At 44.6% G+C, this 19,432-nt stretch overlaps 1 protein-coding gene across 6 annotated transcripts in view; it reads right to left on the bottom strand.

Annotated features, from left to right (window-relative positions):
• Window positions 1–36: 36 nt before the first annotated feature.
• FAM193A (family with sequence similarity 193 member A) overlaps window positions 37–19,432 on the bottom strand; it is a 164,220-nt gene continuing 144,824 nt past the window's right edge. For all 6 annotated transcript variants that reach the window (XM_078068308.1, XM_078068309.1, XM_078068310.1 and 3 more), the window contains 2 exons: window positions 9,396–9,477; window positions 37–793 (listed from right to left, as the gene is read on the bottom strand). In XM_078068308.1, coding sequence (XP_077924434.1) covers window positions 700–793; window positions 9,396–9,477 — 176 coding nt within the window. In that variant the 3' untranslated portion in view covers window positions 37–699. The remainder of the gene's footprint in view (window positions 794–9,395; window positions 9,478–19,432) is intronic.

Below are 19,432 nucleotides of genomic sequence, written 5' to 3'. Positions count from 1 at the left end.
CACACCGCCCCCAGCAGAAAGCAACCAGACGAGGTCTTCTGCTGTACTAATGTATTCCATCTTTCAAAAAGAAAGACATGATTTTAATATTACTTAACAATATGTTAAAAAAGTAGCCAGGCAGGCCTCCGTGTTAATACAGTCGTACACTCTCTAACAGACTTGATGGTGTGAGTACTGGGTGGGGTTCTGTTTTTGAACTTTCTCATTCTGCAAGGGGTCTTACACAAGCTGGCTACAAGTCAGGGGTTCGGACACAAACAGCGCGACGTGTACACTCTGAGACAGGAGGTTGTGCAGGAGAACGAAGAGCGCCTGCCCGCCTGGCCCGCCTCGGTGGGGTGCAGGGCACACGAGAGCTGCGTGACGGCAGTGCCCCGGCGGGGACAGACGACAGGACAGGGCGATATGCAGAGGCAACGGGCCACGTGGATGATGAAACGCGTCTCTGGCCACGAGCCAGGCTCCGGGCCGCGCGGCGGAGAACCGGCAGGAGCTACTGTTCGATCCGACGGCACAGCGCTGCGCTCGGCGCCTCACTCACAGACACACGCACACGAGCTACCGGCGCGGGCCGGGCAGCGAGTCCTCGGTCTGGGGGTCTCAGGTGCGGCGGCCCACCCGGCCCAGCCCTGGGCAAGCACAGCAGCTCCGGGGCCTGGCCCACCTCCCGCGCGTCCCTCTCCAGGCGGTCCTCATTCAGTGGGCAGCAAAAGTGGCTTTTTTCAAGCTAAAATTGGACCAGTTGATGGACAGTCTTTGTCGGGTCTGTCTAGCGGAATCCAGACAGAATCTGTGAAGACAAAGAGCCAAACAGTCAGGGAAGGAACAGCCCACAGGCGAGCTGGTGTCGGCAAAGCCTAGTGTCCTCCGGGGGGGAGGGGGGCCCCCTCAGTGTGCCAGGCCCGGCGACAAGGTCCCCTCCACACCTGGCCACCCCTTCAGAGCGGGGAAAGGCCCTCGGGAGGACGGGGGCCCCCTTCTTCAGGACACTGGCCGGCACCCTCAATGTCCTCTGGTGTCCTGTGTCCTTCTTAGCTGCCCAAAGGAAGTTTCTGATGAGCCCATCTGAGAACGTGCCAATGGCCACCACCCTGCCCTTCTCCACGTGGTAAGCCGTGGAGATCCCCTCTGCCCTCATTTATCCACAAACGCACGCGTGAGTGTGATATGGAACGGGACCTGGCACGGTGAGACTCGGCCACAGCGCTGCCCGCCGCCCCCAGGTCTCCAAGGCAGGCCTCCAGCCCTGGAGCCCAGCTCTGCTTCACCCCTGCACGCCCAACAGTGTTTGAAAAACACCACCTTCTGCTACCTGCTTCCCAGGCAATAGTGGGTGATTCTGTATTAAATGAGGAACACTTCCTTTCAACCGCCTATACTTCACGTAATTTCTGAAGTTCTCACCTGTCCAGCTCTCATCTGAGCAGAAACTTGAATTAAGCCTGAAAATGGTTACTGCTGTCACCCACCCAGAAGCTGAAATGTGTTCATTTACACGGCGGTTCAATCGCCCACAATTTCTTGTGCTGCCTGCCGGGCGGTCTGTGTCCGTCCCCGCCCTGCTCCCGAGAATCCAGCCTCTCCTTCCCGGGCCACAGTTGGTCAAACCCTGAGTCCTAGTGGTGTCACCTTTTCAAGCTTCGGGAACTCCCCCGTCTGCCTCCCCCGCCCCCCCTTGCTCTGGCGGTAGCTCCCAGCGGTCCCCAGCAGGCCACACACCCCCGCGTCTCTCCACCCGCCGTGGCTGGAATGCCCACAGGTGGCTCCGAGCCAACGGAAGCAAGGCCCCCGACGGCTCTCCCAGCACAGGGCCCCCAGGCCCCCAGCCACCGGCTCTGCCTCCTTCCCAAACCCCTGGCTCCCCTGCACCCGACGCTTCAACACCCCCTGCCCATCAGGCCTCTGTGTAGTCCTCTGTGGACCGTGTCACACACGCTGTGGACGTGTACCCAGGTGACCGGGACCAAGCCTGGGTCGCCACAGCCCCCCAAGCCAGGTCCGAAAGCCCAATCCCGCTGACCCCGTGGCACCTCGCTGTCCTCACCCGGGAGGCAGCCCGCACCCTGGCGTCTGTGACAATCGCCCCACGATCTCGCAGCCCCTCGCCCGTGTTTGCGTGTGCGGATTTCTGAACTTACAGGAACAGAATCATCCTGTATTTTTTTCTTACTGCTTGCGTTCAACACTATGTTGTGCGATTCCTCCGTAAGGCCGCTGGGTGCTCGTTTCCAAGGCTCCAAGAGCTCACCCCGCGGAACGGACAGACAAGTGGATATTGCTGCTCACGTGGGTCGGAGCGCGGGGCTCCGTGAAACGGCCGGCATCGACTTGACCCAATTCTGCCAAACTTCTCCATGGTCGCTGGAGCCACTCTGTGCGCCCCCCGGGGGGTGGGGGAGCCGCTGCCCCTGCGCGCCCAGCCCCCCATCAGGCAGGAGGCCTCTCCACAGGTCCATGGTCACCGTTTTCTGTGACAGCACATCTGTCCACGCTGTTTGTCTTTTCCTGCTCTGTCATGTTTATCTGTTCTGATACCAACCCTTCGTGAGGTGCTGCGCACACGGTCTCCTCACTTTCTTTAAAGAATTGTTGATTTTAATGTCATTTACCAATCTTTTATTTTATGGTTGGTGTTTTTAAGAATCTTTCCCTACTCTGAGGTCAAAAAGATACTCACCTATATTCCAAATCAAAAGGTTTGCTTTTGACATTTAGAATCTTAACTCATCTAGAGCTGACCTTTGGGTAGGATATGGGGGGCAGATCCAATTTAAAAGTTTTTCTTACATAAACTTTCATAGCTCCATTTATGAACACACCTTCATTTCCACTGTCGATCTGTCTTTTGTCATAAACCAAAGCTCAGCGTTTGTATCTGTTTCTGGGCTCCGGATTCTGCACGAATATCACAATGTTTTCATGATCGTCTTTGTAATGGGCAAGAAAAGCCGTCCGTTCTTCCTGTTCTTCTAGGAGGATCAGATTAATCCTTTAGAAGTTGGTTTGATTTTTGTGTGAACGTCACACACATACAGGAGAGTAAACAGACGTGTGCTCGAAAGGAAACTGCTCCGGCAAACACTGGGGAGCACAAGCATCAGGCTGGGGGACAGCGCCTCCCGGCAGCCCCCACCCACCGCAGAAGTAATCACCATTCTGGCTTTTTACGATAATTTCCTTGCTTTTATTTATAGTCTTAACACCTATGTACTGTAGAGTATCCCTGAACAATAGACTTAATTTTTAAAATATACTTTACTGAGGTATATTTTATGTACAATAAATTACAGTTATTCTAGAGCTCACAGTGCTGACAAATACATCGGGAAACTATCCCGTCAATCAAGACACAGAACACTTCCAGGAAGTGTCCTTTTGCTGTCATCTCCTTGCTGCCCCGGCCCCAGGCAAACAGGGATCTGCCGTCACTAGGGATGAACTTGTATTTTCTGGCATCTCATGTACACGGAACTTTGCACTTTGTTACCTCTTGTCTGGCTTCTTGCCCTAAGCACCCTGCTTCTGAGATCTGGCTCTGGTTGTTTCATCAGGAGTATGCTTTTCACTGCTGAGTGGTGTCCACTGGACGGACAGAGCACAGTTTATCTGCTCATCTGCTGTGGATACAGGGTTGTCCCCAGTTTTTGGCTATTACAAGTGAAACTTCTAGAAACATTCATGTAGGAATCTTTGTGTGGATACATGCTCTTATTTCTCTTGGGCAGACAGACAGCCAGGAGTGGAGCTGCTGGACTGAAAGGTGTACATTAAAAAATGTACTAATGGAAAGAGCCCAGATGTCCATCAACAGATGAATGGATAAAGAAGACGTGGTGTGTATATACACAATGGAATACTACTCAGCCATCAGAAAGAATGAAATCTTGCCATTTACATCGATGTGGATGGAACTAGAGGGTATTATGCTGAGCAAAATAAGTCAGTCAGGGAAAGACAACTACCATATGATCTCACATGTGGAATTTAAGAAAGAAAACAGAGGATCATAGGGGAAGGGAAGGAAAAATAAGATGAAATCAGAGAGGGAGACAAACCATAAGAGACGCTGAACTCTAGAAAACAAACCGAGGGTTGCTGGAGGGCAGGTGGCTGGGGGGATGGGGTAACTGGGGGATGGGCATGAAGGAGGGCACGTGATGTGATGAGCACTGGGTGTTTTATGCAACTGATGAATCACTGAACTCTACCTCTGAAACTAATGATACATTTTATGTTAATAATTGATTTTTTTTTTTTTTGAAGATTTTATTTATTTATTTGACAGAGAGAGAGATAGCGAGAGCAGGAACACAAGCAGGGGGAGTGGGAGAGGGAGAAGCAGACTTCCTGCCGAGCAGGGAGCCCGATGTGGGACTCGATCCCAGGACCCTGGGATCATGACCTGAGCCGAAGGCAGACGCTTAACGACTGAGCCACCCAGGCGCCCCAATAACTGATTTTAAATAAAGTAATTCTTAAAAATGTACTTTGGTTATGTCTAAACTGAGCTTTATATAAACAGTGTATTATGTATATTCTCGTGTTCTGCCTTTTGTCTACTATTCAGTTTGTAAGATCCACGCTGCAGACGGCTCTGGCTCGTTCCTTTCCTCGGCTGTGCAGCATCCCACGTGTGACTGTGTCGTCACGTATCTACCCTACACGAATGTGTTTTAGGAACACTCAATTTTACAAAATCCTTCTTGGGTTTTAAAATCTACAGATAAATTTTGGGAAGTGAGATACCTTTATGATACTCACTTTTCCTATCAATGAATACAGGCTCTATTCCAGGTCTTCAATATTCTTCACTCATGCTTCATCCTCTTCTACGCATAGGTCGTGGGCAACTTCTGTTAGATTTATTCATGGAGACTGCATAGATTGTGGTGCCGTTACAAATACTGTCTTTATTTAAACTACATTTTTAAATTACGGATGGTATAGAGAAACGTAACTTCTGTACACTGATCCTACAGCCAGTCCCTTCACTAAAAATTCTTTTTCTTGCTAAATTCTTTTGTAATTCCCTTTGTAGTCAATTAGATCATCTGTAAGTAAAATGGAACTTTATCTCCTGCTTTCCACTCCTTAAGCCTTTAATTTCTTTTCTCTTATTATGCTGCCTAGGAACCACGATTTAAGGCTGAACAGAAGAAGTGGAAACAGAGAGCATCTTTGTTCTGCACATGCTTCCACGCTTCCCGTTTGAGAAACTGTTTCATGTAGATTTCTTTTCTCTGTCTCTTTTGGTAAACCTCCTTTTCAGGTTAAGGATATTTCCTTCTACTACTAGTTTACCATTTTTCTTTTTTTAATTAATTGAATGCTAACATTTTTATCAAATGTTTTTTCTAAACCTATGGAAATGATCATATGGCTCTTCCTTAATTATCAATTTAGCAAATAGCATTTGTGGATTTCCTAATAGTAAATACTCCTTGCATTCATTCCTGGGGTACACCAGTTTGGTCACATACTGCTTTTTAAAATACTGTTGGATTTGGAATGTGAAATTTTTTTGCACCCAATTAATATTCATGACCGAAACAGATCTGTGATTTTTCATGTTTTCTGTAATCACTTCTAGCAGATTTTGGTATCAAAATCTTCCTTCTCTCATAAAATAAAGTGGGGTGTCTTGTGCTGTCTCCTCCCGTCAATCCTCTGGCAGAATCAGTAGAAGGCTGGATAATCTCTTAAGTTTTGGGAGAATTCTCAGCACAAATGTCAGAATGTAGTGTCTCATCGGGATTATTCACAACCACTACCCTGATTTCTTTGATGGTTACTGGATCCTTCAGGCTATTTTGTCATTGGGTTGATTTTGTATTTGTTTTAAAATTAATTGTGAAGTTGTTCCCATTGTTCTCTTACGGTTGAGTCGGTACCCGTAGCTCTGTCTTCCTTCTCACTTACATAGTCACAAACTAAAGAAACCCTCTTCATTATGGAAGATGTCAAACCCACACGAAAGCAGAGTGTGGTGACATGGGTGCAGCCATGGTCCAACTTTGATAATTATCAACATTCTGGTTCTTTTCCATCTAATTACTGTATTGTTTTGTGTCTTTTTTCCCCTATTTTATCCTGGTCAGTCTCTCAAAGGTTTATTTATTTACTTAATATTTTCAAAGAGTCAAAGTTTGGCTTTGTTGATCTTCTCTGTATTTTTCTGTTTCACGACTTCTTTTATACATTATCTCCTTAAACTTTCTTTGGGTTTATTTGGTTGTTCTTTCCCTAATTTCTCAAAAATCCTTAACTCATTAATTTTCAGGTTTTTTAAAACTCACTCGGCAGTCTTAAGACTTCACTGAAAGAGTGCTTGAGAACGAACTGTGTCCCCATCCCACAAGTTTTCATATGCAGTGTTTTCCTTCTCTTCTGGTTCCACATATTTTTAAATGTCTACTGTGGTTTCTTGTTGAACCCATGAGTTAAACATACATACTTTCAGATTTCCAAATACTTAGGGACTTAAAAATTTACTTCTTGTAAATTGCTGATTTAAACGTGGTGTGGTCAGAGAACACAATTATACATATTTCTTCTCTGAAACTTCTGACCCTTGCTTTCTGTGGCCCAGTACCTGCTTCGCTTCCATGAGTGTCCCCCGTGGGCCCAAGAACACAGACACCCTGTTCCCTGGACGCACTTTCATCTGTATTCATCTTCCACATCCCTGTGGATGCACGCACTGCTCAAGCAAGCGGCCACACAGACATAGTTGATGTCCTACACGGAGAGTAGATCTGATCCTCTATGCAGCCCAAACTATTTCCTGTTTGTATTTTGAGGCTATTTCATTTAGTACCTAGTTTAAAATTTCTATGTCTTCCTCACACACTGAACCTTTTAGCACTATGTAGCAACCTTTATCTGTCCCTTACATTAATCCATATTCTGTCTGATAATAACATAATTATACACCACTTCCTCTTTACTTCCACCTTTCTATTCACTGTATTTTAGGTATGTTCTTATAAACAGAGTGTGTGTGTGGGCGCGTGTGCATGCGTGTAAGCATGTGTGTGTATATATTTAAAATCGTTAACACAATCTGACAAACTTTTTTTTTCTATCATGGTTGCTGATAAAACTGAACTTGTGTCTCTCGTGTTTTTAAAATTTGTTTACTGTACTTTCTTTACATTTATTTTTTCATTTTGAGTTTTGATTTTTTTCCTTCTACAGATTAGCAATTTATACATCCTATTGCTATTCTTTTAATGCTTACTTGTGAAACTGTATCGCCAATTTAGCTTCAAGTCTGAATATTAAATACCTGTTAAATACCTCAATGAGAAAAGGACGCGAGGATACTCAGCTCTGACTATTTCACACCTAGCTTACATACTATTCTGTTCAATACTGTGGTTCTTTCAGACATAATGTCAATTAGACATTATTACTATCTTGTTACAAAGAAAATGTTTTATTTAACAACATTTATCAGGCTGTTTCTCTCTCTCCTTCCTGCAAATCATACTGTCTTTCTGAGGTATCTTTCTCTCTTGAAGATTTTTTTTTTTTTTTAAACATAGATCTCTTTGGAGCAAGTTCCTGTAGTTTTTCTTTACTATGGAAAAGAACAGGTTTGTGGTATACGCAGTTACAGACGGACAGCTTTCTCTCAACGCCGTAAATATCACCCCATGGTCTTCTGGTTTCACATTTGCTATGTTGAAGAATGGATTTTTGTTTGTTTATTCCATTGGTATATGTTGTGCTTCTGAATTTGTAGATTTGGATTTCTCATTAGCTCTGCAAAATCCCCAGGTGCTGTATCTCTTCAAATACAGCTTTTCTGTAGCCTTCACATTCTCCTAGGGGGGCTCCAGTTAAATGTATGTCAGACTCAGTCTCTCCTCCATGTGTCTGAGCCTCTTTCCTCTTTTCTAATTTCCTTGTATGTGGGTGCATTCTGGGTGCATCTTTCAGATAGTTCTTCCAGTTCACAAATTCCCTCTTCAGCAATGTCTAATCTATTTATCATGTATCTATTAACATCTTGATTTTACTCATTACATTTTTCATTTCTAGATGTTTCTTTTCCCCAGGTCTTGGGTGTTTGATAATCTTTGTTTATAAGGTCATGCATGATTTTAAAGTATATGAGTCCTATAGGTCTACCTTGGGAAAATCTCTCTCCAAAGTTCTGCCTTTATCCACAAAATGCTCCCTAGAATCCAGCCTCAGGGCAAACTATCTTAGTAACTCAAGTGATTTGCTTACAGATTCTTTGTACAAACACACTTCCGTCACCTGAGAATGACAATTCTATTTCTTCCTTCTGATCCTTGTCCCTTTGTTTCTTCTTACACCTTCACAAACAGAAGTTGTAACATTGGGCATCCTTATCTTCTTTTGTCTTTTTTAATCTCAAGGGACAGCTTTTAATGTTTCACTGTAACTATGGCATTTATTGTATTTTATGGATACCCTTTATTATGTTAAGGATATGCCTATCTAGTCCTATGTATGAGTTTTTATTAGAATGGACGTCCAACTTTAGCAAATGCTTTACTCTGCCTGCTAAGATGAGATATATACACACACATGCACACATACATAAATTAAATAATAAACATAACTTCCAGAATAATTTAGAATTCTATCATATTTCATTTATTTTTATCTTTCATTTTTTTTAAGGAGGCTCTGTGCCGGGCGTGGAGCCCAATGCGGGGCTTGAACTCCTGACCTCGAGATCAAGACCTTAGCTGAGATCAAGAGTCAGACGCTTAACCGACTGAGCCACCCAGATGCCCCTACAATATTTCAGATACGAGTTAATGACTTTTTGCACTGCAATCTACCTGCTCCTTTTGTGTGTGTATGTGTGTATTATCTGAAACAAACAGGTTAAAAGAAGGAACAAGAAACTTTAAAATGAAATTTGCTTGCTGTAATTCACAAAGTAGATAAAATACTATTGAACACAGTACTAATGAAATCTGCTTATCGGGAAAACTGAGCGAATCTCTAAAATGTTACTTTTCTCCCCAAAAGCATGCCGTTATCAGTGTGTTCCAATGTCAAGCACACATGAGGATGACCAGGGATGCTTGTGACAACACAGATGTTGGGTCCCTCCCAAGAGTAATTCAGCAGGTCTGGGGAGGGGCCTGCTCCCTGATGCTGCTGGTCTGGAGCCACGGTCCTCAACCAGTCTTCACACAGAGGGGTGGGGAGAGGTGACTGGGTGTGAGGGTGAGTGAGGAGGCCCGTGTGTGTGCCAGGACTGTGGGGGGATGTGTGTGACAGGCCCCTCGGCTAGTTCACAGAACTCGTGTCCATGACAGCAGCAATGCCAGGGGGGGTCAGGAGGGTCATGTCTGGCAACCGTGAAACCATCATCATTTCAGACACAAAGCCGTAACATTTACCTTTTGAAATACTCCACTTCCCTCTCTGTCTCATCCATATCCACGCTGTCTAGGTCGATATCTTTAGGCAGAAAGACATCATCTGTAAAATGAAAGAAAAGAGGAAAGTCAGATTATAAGAGAACAGATTACCTGGCTTTACTTAATTTTAATAACTTCACAAACTGAAAATTTTCTCTAAAATCAGACTTTACAAACAGCCAAAGGAGGGCAGATGTCTCTCATGTGCTTGTGAACTTCCACGTTCAACCTGGAAATTATGGAACTCACAGGTTTGCTGAGCAAAGCAACTGTGGCTTCAGGTCCCACTAGAAGAGCTCCATTGGCTGGCACCCAGATTCCCCAAGCGACTGGTCTTTTTTTTTTTTTTTTAAAGATTTCTTTATTTATTTGTCAGAGAGGGACACAGCAAGAGAGGGAACACAAGCAGGGGGAGTGGGAGAGGGAGAAGCAGGCTCCCCGCGGAGCAGGGAGCCCGATGCGGGTCTCAATCCCAGAACCCTGGGATCACGACCTAAGCCGAAGGCAGACGCTTAACGACTGAGCCACCCAGGTGCCCCGCAACTGGTCTTTACCTGATACATTTCCGTGATGGGAGGGCCCTTGAGAAGACTCCCTGAAACCTAAGGTGCTTGCAAGCCCAGAGTCTTGTCCTAAGTCCCTACAGGAGGGCAGGAAGCAGTGGGGGCATGCTAGTGAACAGAAGCCCAGAAGGCAGCCCCACGGGGAGGCGAATGCTGTCCCTTGCAAGTGCCCCTCAGGCAAGAGGACACGACTGACTGTACCGGGGACCCCGACATCAACCTCTACTGGAAGACGGCTCTCCCAGACATTCAGTTTATACGTGCAACAATCCCAAAGACATGATCAAACACTTTTCAGGCTGTTCCAATAAAAAAGCAAGGCTGTATTTCACTTTGCAGTTAAATCACCTTCTTTGAAAACAGGCAGGATGGCAGGGAGAATAATGATTCAGGATTATTCCAACTCCTTGAATCTCAGCAAGTTTGAGGGGTTCGACTTCGTGCTTCTTCTCTGCCTGCCCTGTCTGTTACAACCCGTGGGATCCTGGGCACCAGAGGCTACGGCAGCGCACAGCTGGGCCGCTGGGAGGGCTGGCGGCGCACACACACCTGGCCCCATCCTCAAAGGAAGGTACAGAGTCCCCACTTCCCTGCAGACTTTAGCATGGGATAATTTTTTGTCCTCTATAGAAAACAAAGACACACCTTCGTTCCTTTCACTGGGGCACTTTGACAGTAGCATAAGCCATGGTTCAGCTGTAATGGCAGCTAACGTTTTGCTGACTTAGACCACCAGGCAGAGTGCCTTCACACCCGTGAGCTCACAGAAATGTCTGCGAGGAGCTTCCCTGTAGGGACCTGCATGACCACAGCCCCTCCCAGCCACCCTCTGCCGGCACCCAGAGCTCCCTGTGCCCAGCTTTCCTCCTCCGCACTGCCCTGCCCCCACCATCCCCTCCTTCCATGGGGACACGGACGCCACCAAACCTCCCCCGCTGCCCCAGACCGCTTTCGTGAGTTGCACGTCCCTGCAGCTGGCCCCCTACAGGCACCTTCAGGCAACTGCCCCCCAGTGCGGTCTGCTCTGAGCCTGCTCCGTTTCTGACGGGGAACCTCAGCCCGCCTCACTCTCACGTCATGGCTTCTACGGGCCCAGCAAGTTCTCTGTGAACAGTCTGGGACCCTCCCCCGCCCCAACAATCTCTACCCACTGCTGCTGCATCAGGGCTGGCCTTCACCAGCCTCCCAGCCGGGCTCCACCCTGCCCAACCCAGCCAGTGCAGACTCATCCTCACGACACATGCAGTCACAGCTGCCCTGTGTCCATGGCCCGATCCATTCCTCCCTGGCCACCAAGACTATTCCGATTGGGCCTCCGTCTACATGTCCACTTGCAGACCTCGCCTGCCTGCCGACTAGACTTGCTGAGGCCCGGCTCAAAGAAATGCTGGTGTATGAGGAAGGGCGACATGGGGCAGGAGTGTTTAGAGATGTAATGAAAGTGACGTCTAGGAGAGCGAGTCTCTGATCAACAGTCCTTCCGTTAACAGTTCTGGGAGAGGAACAATGACAAAAGCCAATAAGCAGGTATGTCTGCTGGAAAAGCTGTCCTCGAAAGCAATTTCTAATCTTCTTTTCTTCTGATCAGAATTAATAATCACTACTGAACATCTTGGTGTAAGAAAAAAAAGCGACAGAACCATAACCAGATTCAGTACCAGGAAGACATTCTTCACAACAGCAAAGCTACGTTAATCAGAGTGGAAAGTGTGACCCAGCCAGGCCAGGCTTCTGTACATCATTAAGACTGTAGGAAACATTTTGCTTTGCCAGAGCTCAGAGAATTCTATACCCCTGACCCCTACTTGAGGACATGCGCCTAAGGGTGAGCATCATCCAACTGGAAGAGGACAGGAACACTTCACAGGAGGACCAACACCAGCACGGGATGCAGTCAGATGGAGACCTATAAACACCCTGTGTCTGACATAGCAGAAATAATGCAGCTGGGAAATGGAAGAAAAGGGACTGCAAAAGGCGGGGAGTGAAAAGGATGGAAGCAGCTCATGGACTATTGTCCAGGCAGTAAGTGGTGTCAGAGAAGCTGCCTTGAAGCCAGCTGTGGAAGGTAAGCAAGGAAACCAATGACGGGGCACCAACGGTACAAGTGTGGAGGAATGCACGCAGGCAAGATCGCCGACTTTCTTAAACACCAATGATTTTCAAAAATAAAAGCTAAGAAAAAAAGAATCACATAGAAAAAGAAACAGCAAATATAAAATATACAGAGCAATTATAAAATGTCGTTGGAGCTGAGACAAAGCACATAGTAATATATGCGAATGGGGCTTAAATCACTTCCAGATAAGATTTTCCATTTGGCTCACAAAGCAAGATACAAGATTTGTGCTGTCTGAAATCAGAGAACGAGCTAACACTGAGGGACTCAGGGATGAGAGCAGAAGTGTCCCGCCAGGCGAATGGAGACACAAAGAGCGAAGGGGCAGCGGTCACCGTCTTAGACAAAGTAGAATTCAAGGCAAAAGCACAACAAAAGGACATTTTTTAGTACTAAAACCCACAATTCACTAAAAAAAAAGATATTACAGTTAGGAATGTGCACCAAATACAAACACCACCTTTATAAAGCAAAATTGCAAGAGAGACAAGAAAACCTAGAAACTCATTAATAATAAATAACAGAAGACAGGGGCGCCTGGGTGGCTATGTCATTGAGTGTCTGCCTTCAGCTCAGGTCATGGTCCCAGGGTCCTGGGATCGAGCCCCACATCGGGCTCCCTGCTCCGCGGGAGGCCTGCTTCTCCCTCTCCCACTCCCCATGCTTGTGTTCCCTCTCTCGCTGTGTCTCTCTCTGTCAAATAAATAAAATCTTTATATATATATATATATATATATATATATATATATAAATAAATGAATGAATGAATGAATGAATGAATGAATGAATGAAATAACTAACAGAAGACAGGTCAAGAGGACAAACAACCAGGAAGGAAACAGAAGATCTAACCCTGAATATTACTGATCAATACATCATGAAGATATATACATTCAATTTTCACCATGATAACAGAAAAAAATACACTTTTATCTCAAGTGTATACAGGGCAGTTACAAAAGCTGGTCACAAGGAAAATATCAGTAAATTCCATAAAGCAGAAATATTACAAATAATATTCTCTGATCGCAATGCAGAAAACCTAGAAATTATTAACATAAAAAAGGATTTCCCAGGGGAACCTGAGTGGCTCAGTCTGTGAGACGTCTGCCCCTGGCTCAGGTCATGATTCCAGGATTCTGGGATCGAGCCCAGTATTAGGTTTCCTGCTCAACAGGTAATCTGCTTCTCTTTCTCGCTCTGCCACCCACCCCCCGCTTGTTTACTCTCTCTCAAATAAATAAAATATTAAAAAAAAGTCTCTTCCACCTGGAAACCTAAAAGCCACCTATTAAACTACTGGGCGAAGGAGGGGATAAAAACAAAGAAATTCCTGAATTTCTTAAAACAAAATGCCAATGAAAACATTATCAGACTATGAAATATATTTAAAGGAATGATCAGAGGAAAATTTGAAATGCTAAATACTTCGATCAATAAAAATGGTGGAATGAAAACAAATGAGCTAAATTCCCAAATCAAAAAGTTAGAAAATAAACAACAAAGTAAGAGAAAGCACGGGAAGAAAATAAAGATAAAAGCAGAAATTGATGATATATTAGAAAGAACAACAGTAAACCTAGCTAATAAATAGCCTGTTTTTAAAAAAAAAAAAAAGTGAATAAACTTTTTTTTTTTTTTTTTAAAGATTTTATTTATCTATTTGACAGAGAGAGACACATAGCGAGCGAGGGAGCACAGCAGGGGGAGCGGCAGAAGGAAAGGGAGAAGCAGGCTTCCCGCGGAGCAGGGAGCCCGATACAGGGCTCGATCCCAGGACCCTAGGATCATGACCTGAGCTGAAGGCAGACGCTTAATGACTGCGCCACCCAGGTGCCCCAAACTTTTTTTTTTTTAAAGTGGGCTCCACACCCAATGGGGGGGTTGAACTCACAACCCTGAGATCAAGAGTCACAGGCCCCACTCACTGATCCACTCGGGCATCCTCAAAATAAGTGACAAGCTATTAATTAGCTGAATGAAACAGAATGGGGAGAAAACACAAATACACAAAATAAGAAATGGGGAGGAGGAGGAGGAGCAAGATGGCGGAGGAGTAGGAGACCTAAATTTCATCTGGTCCCAGGAATTCAGCTGGATAGGGATCAAACCATTCTGAACACCTACGAACTCAACAGGAGATCGAAGAAAAGAATAGCAACAACTCTCTGAACAGAAAAGCGACCACTCTCTGGAAGGTAGGACGTGCGGAGAAGTGAATCTGAGGTGATATTCGGGAGGATAGACGGCGGGGGAGGGGCCTCTGTCGGCTGCTTCTGGCAAGTGATAGAGCCGCGGAGCACAAAATCGGAAGTTTTAGAAGTCGGCTCCGCTGAGGGACGTCACTCCAGTGGCTAAGCGGGGGGTGGAACCCTCGTGGGACAGTGTGGTCTCAGGACCCTCAGGGTCACAGAAAGACCGGGGGTGCCTGAGTGCGGCAGAGCTCCCAGGTATCAGAGCGGGGAAGCCGGCTGCAGAGACGGAGCCGAGGCGCGGGCTCTCAACTCGGGGTTGCCATAAACCGTGATCCGCGGCACAGTCGGGCCACCGCTCCTCCAGCAGGGACCCAACAAGCGGCAGATCCGGGGAGACTCCCCTTCCTCCCCCGGGAGGAGCGGTGCGGGAGCGCACCGCAGGGATCTGCTGGGTTTGGAGACTCCACACGGGGTCAGGGGCCAGAGATAGAAACGCGCGGTCACAGGCCGGGTGAGCACGGAGTGCGGTCGGAGACCGGGGAGACGGGAGTGACTGACTGCTTCTCTCTGGGGGCTCACTGAGGAGCGGGACCCCGAGTTCTCGGCTCCTCCGGGGTGGAGACTGGGAGGCCGCCATTCTCACTCTCCGCCTCCGAAGCTGGACGGAAAGCTTGCAGGGAACCAAAGCTCCCGAGAGCAAACCCGAGCAGATTACTTAGTCTGGACCGGGCAAGGGCGGGGCAATTCCGCCTCCGGCAAAGACATTTGGGAACCACGGCAACAGGCCCCTCCCCCAGAAGATCAGGAGAACAGCCAGCCAAGACCAGGTTTACCGATCAGTGAGAACGGCAGGACTCCAGTGCTAGGGGAGTAATGCACAGAGAATCCATGGCTTTTTTACCGTGATTCTTTAGGCTTTCAACTTTAAAAAAAAAATTTTTTTTTCTTTCTTGGGATGCCTATGTGGCTCAGTTGGTTAAGCGTCTGCCTTCACTCAGGTCATGATCCCAGGGTCCTGGGATCGAGCCCCGCGTCGGGCTCCTTGCTAAGCAGGGAATCTGCTTCTCCCTCTGCCTGCCGGTCCCTCTGCTTGTGCTCGCTCGCGTGCTCTCTCTCTCTGACAAATAAATAAAAATCTTTAAAAAATTTTTTTCTTTCCTTTTTCAACCGATTTTTTTATCAACTCCTTTTAATTTTAATTTTTTTAAAGATTTTATTTATTTGACAGAGAGAGACACAGCGAGAGAGGGAACACAAGCAGGGGGAGTGGGAGAGGGAGAAGCAGGCTCCCCCTGCTTGTGTTCCTGCTCTCGCTATCTCTGTCAAATAAATAAATTAAAATCTTTAAAAATAAAATCTTTTTTAATTTTCATTTTTACAGTTACACTCTATCCCTTCATTGTACTGAATCTTACTTTTGTATGTATGTAAGTTCTTCTTTCTTTACAATTTAGGGATGCAGTTTCTTCTAACAGACCAAAATACACCTAAACTCTAGTGAATAGTTCTGCTTTATTCACCTGTCTGATCATATTCTCTTTGTTGTTGTTTTTTGGGGGGGTGGGTTTTTTTTTTTTTTTTTTGTTAAAGTCTTTTAAAATTTTCATCTTTACAGTTACATTCTATCCTTTCAATATATTTATTTTTGTATAAAAAGTTTTTCTTTCTTTACAATTTTGAGACGTAGTTTTTTCTAATTGACCAAAATACACTCAGGAGACAGTATACTGCTCTGTTCTGTTAACCCGTTTATATCCCTTTTTTGTTTGTTTTTCTTTTCTTTTTTTTTTTTTAAAGATTTTATTTATTTGAGAGAGAGAATGAGAGAGAGAGAGAGAGAGAGCATGAGAGGGGGAGGGTCAGAGGGAGAAGCAGACTCCCTGCCGAGCAGGGAGCCCGATGCGGGACTCAATCCCGGGACTCCAGGATCATGACCTGAGCCGAAGGCAGTCGCTTAACCAACTGAGCCACCCAGGCGCCCCTGTTTGTTTTTCTTCTCTTTTGTTTTTCCTGTCTTTTAATTTCCATTTTTACAGTTACATTCTATCCTTTCATTGTATTTGACTTTACTGTTACACATATATAAGTTTTTCTCTCTTTACAATTTTGGGATCTAGTTTTCTAAAAACCAGACCAAAATACACACAGAATCCAGTGTATTGCTCTATTCTGCTCACCTGTCTGATTATATTCTTTTTCTTTTCGTGTTTCAGTTTCGGGTCTGACTTGTTTAGTGTATAGTTCTCTGGGGTCACTGTTGCCATTTTAGTACTTTGTTCTCTTGTTCATCTATTCTTCTCTGGACAGAATAAGATGGAAAAACTTACCTCAAAAAAAGAGAACGAGAGGCAGTACTGACTGCCAGGGACTTAATTAATCAGTACGAACATAAGACGTTGGAACTAGAGTACAGAATCACGATTATAAAGATACTAGCTGGGCTTGAAAAAAGCATAGAAGACATCAGAGAATCCCTTTCTGGAGAAATAAAAGAACTAAAATCTAACCAAGTCAAAATCAAAAAGGCTATTAATGAGATGCAATAAAAAATGGAGGCTCTAACTGCTAGAATAAATTAGGCAGAAGAGAGAATTAGTGATATAGAAGATCAAATGATGGAGGATAAAGAAGCTGCGAAAAAGAGAGACAAACAACTACTGGATCACGAGGGGGAGAATTCGAGAGATAAGTGACACCATAAAGCAAAACAATATTAGAATAACTGGGATCCCAGAAGAAGAGGAAAGGGGGGTGGGCAGAAGGCATACTGGAGCAAATTATAGTGGAGAACTTCCCTAATGTGGGGAAGGAAACAGGCATCAAAATCCAGGAGGCACAGAGAACTCCCCTCTCAATATCATTAAAAGTAGGCCAACACCCTGACATATAATAGTGATCCAGCTAGGATGTCATTCAAAATAGAAAGAATGATAAAAAGCTTCCAGGACAAACAGAAATTAAAGGAATTTGTGACCACCAAACCAGCCCTACAAGAAATATTAAAAGGGGTCCTCTAAGCAAAGAGAGAGCCCCAAAGTAACACAGACCAGAAAGGAACAGAGACAATATAAATTATCAGTCACTTTACAGGTAATACAATGGTACTAAATTTGTATCTTTCAATAATTACTCTGCACGTAAATGGGCTAAATGTCCAAATCAAAAGACACAGGGTATCAGATTGGATTAAAAAAAAAAAACAAAAACAAGACCCACTGATACGTTGTCTGCAAGAAACTCATTTTAGACCGAAAGACACCTCTAGATTTAAAGTGAGGGGGTGGAAAGCCATTTATCATGAGAATGGACATCAAAAGAAAGCTGGGGTGGCAATCCTTATATCAGACAAATCAAATTTTAAACCAAAGACTATAATCAGAGATGAGGAAGGACACCATATAATAATTAAAGGGTCTATCCAACAGGAAGATCTAACAATTGTAAATATTTATGCCCCTAACATGGGAGCAGCCAATTCATAACAAAATCAAAGAAACACATCAACAATAATACAATAATAGTAGGGGACTTTTAACACCCCTCTCGCTGCAATGGACAGATCATCTAAGCAAAAGATCAACAAGGAAATAAAGGCTTTAAACGACACAGTGGACCAGACGGACATCACAGATATATTGAGAACATTCCATCCCAAAGCAACAGAATACACATTCTTCTCAAGTGCACAAGGAACATTCTCCAGAATGGATCACATCCTGGGTCACAAATCAGGTCTCAACCGGTACCAAATACTGGGATTGTTTCCTGCATATTTTCGGACCACAATGCTTTGTAATTGGAATTCAATCACAAGAGGAAATTTGGAAAGAACTCAAATACATGGAGGCTAAAGAGCATCCTACTAAAGAATGGATGGGTCAACCAGGAAATTAAAGATTTAAAAAATTCATGGCAACAAATGAAAATGAAAACACAACTGTTCAAAATCTTTGGGATGCAGCAAAGGAGGTCCTAAGAAGGAAGTATATAGCAATACAAGCCTTTCTCAAGAAACAAGAAAGGTCTCAAATACACAAACCTAACCTTACACCTAAAGGCGCTGGAGAAAGAACAGCAAATAAAGCCTAAACCAAGCAGGAGAAGAGAAATAATAAAGATTAGAGCAGAAATCAATGAAATAGAAACCAAAAGAATAGCAGAACAGATCAATAAAACTAGGAGCTGGTTCTCTGAAAGAGTTAATAAGATCAATAAACCCCTGGCTAGACTTATCAAAAAGAAAAGAGAAAGGACCCAAATAGATAAAATCATGAATGAAAGAGGAGAGATCACAACCAACACTGAAGAAATACAAACAATTATAAGGGTATATTATGGGCAACTGTATGCCAACAAATTAGGCAATCTGGAAGAAATGGATGCATTCCTAGAGATGAATAAGCTACCAAAACTGAAACAGGAAGAAAGAGAAAACCTGAACAGATCTGTAACCAGCAAGGAAATTGAAGCAGTCATCAAAAATCTCCCAACAAACAAGAGCCCAGGGTCAGATGGCTTCCCAGGGGAATTCTACCAAACATTTAAAGAAGAATTAATACCTATTCTTCTGAAACTGTTCCAAAAAACAGAAATGGAAGGAAAACTTCCAAACTCTTTCTATGAGGCCAGCATTACCTTGATCCCAAAACGGGACAAAGACCCCACCAAAAAGGAGAATTACAGACCAATATCCCTGATGAACATGGATGCAAAAATTCTCCCCAAAATCTAGCCAATAGGATCCAACAGTACATTAAAAGGATTATTCACCACGACCAAGTGGGATTTATTCCTGGGCTGCAAGGTTGGCTCAACATCCACAAACCAATCGATGCGATATACTACATATATAAAAGGACAAGAACCATATGATCCTCTCAAGAGATACAGGAAAAGCATTTGACTAAGGACAGGATCCTCTCTTGACTAAAACTCTTCATGGTGTGGGATAGAGGGAACATACCTCAATATCATAAATGCCATATATGAAAAGCCCACACTGAATATCATTCTCAGTGGGGAAAAACTGAGAGCTTTTCCCCTAAGGTCAGGAACACAGCAGGGATGTCCACTCTCACCATTATTGTTCAACATACTACTAGAAGTCCTAGCCTCAGCAATCAGATAACAAAAAGAAAT

Source organism: Halichoerus grypus, chromosome 3 (assembly GCF_964656455.1).
Source record: "Halichoerus grypus chromosome 3, mHalGry1.hap1.1, whole genome shotgun sequence".
Taxonomy (NCBI): domain Eukaryota; kingdom Metazoa; phylum Chordata; class Mammalia; order Carnivora; family Phocidae; genus Halichoerus; species Halichoerus grypus.
This window is presented reverse-complemented; position numbering and strand designations above follow the sequence as displayed.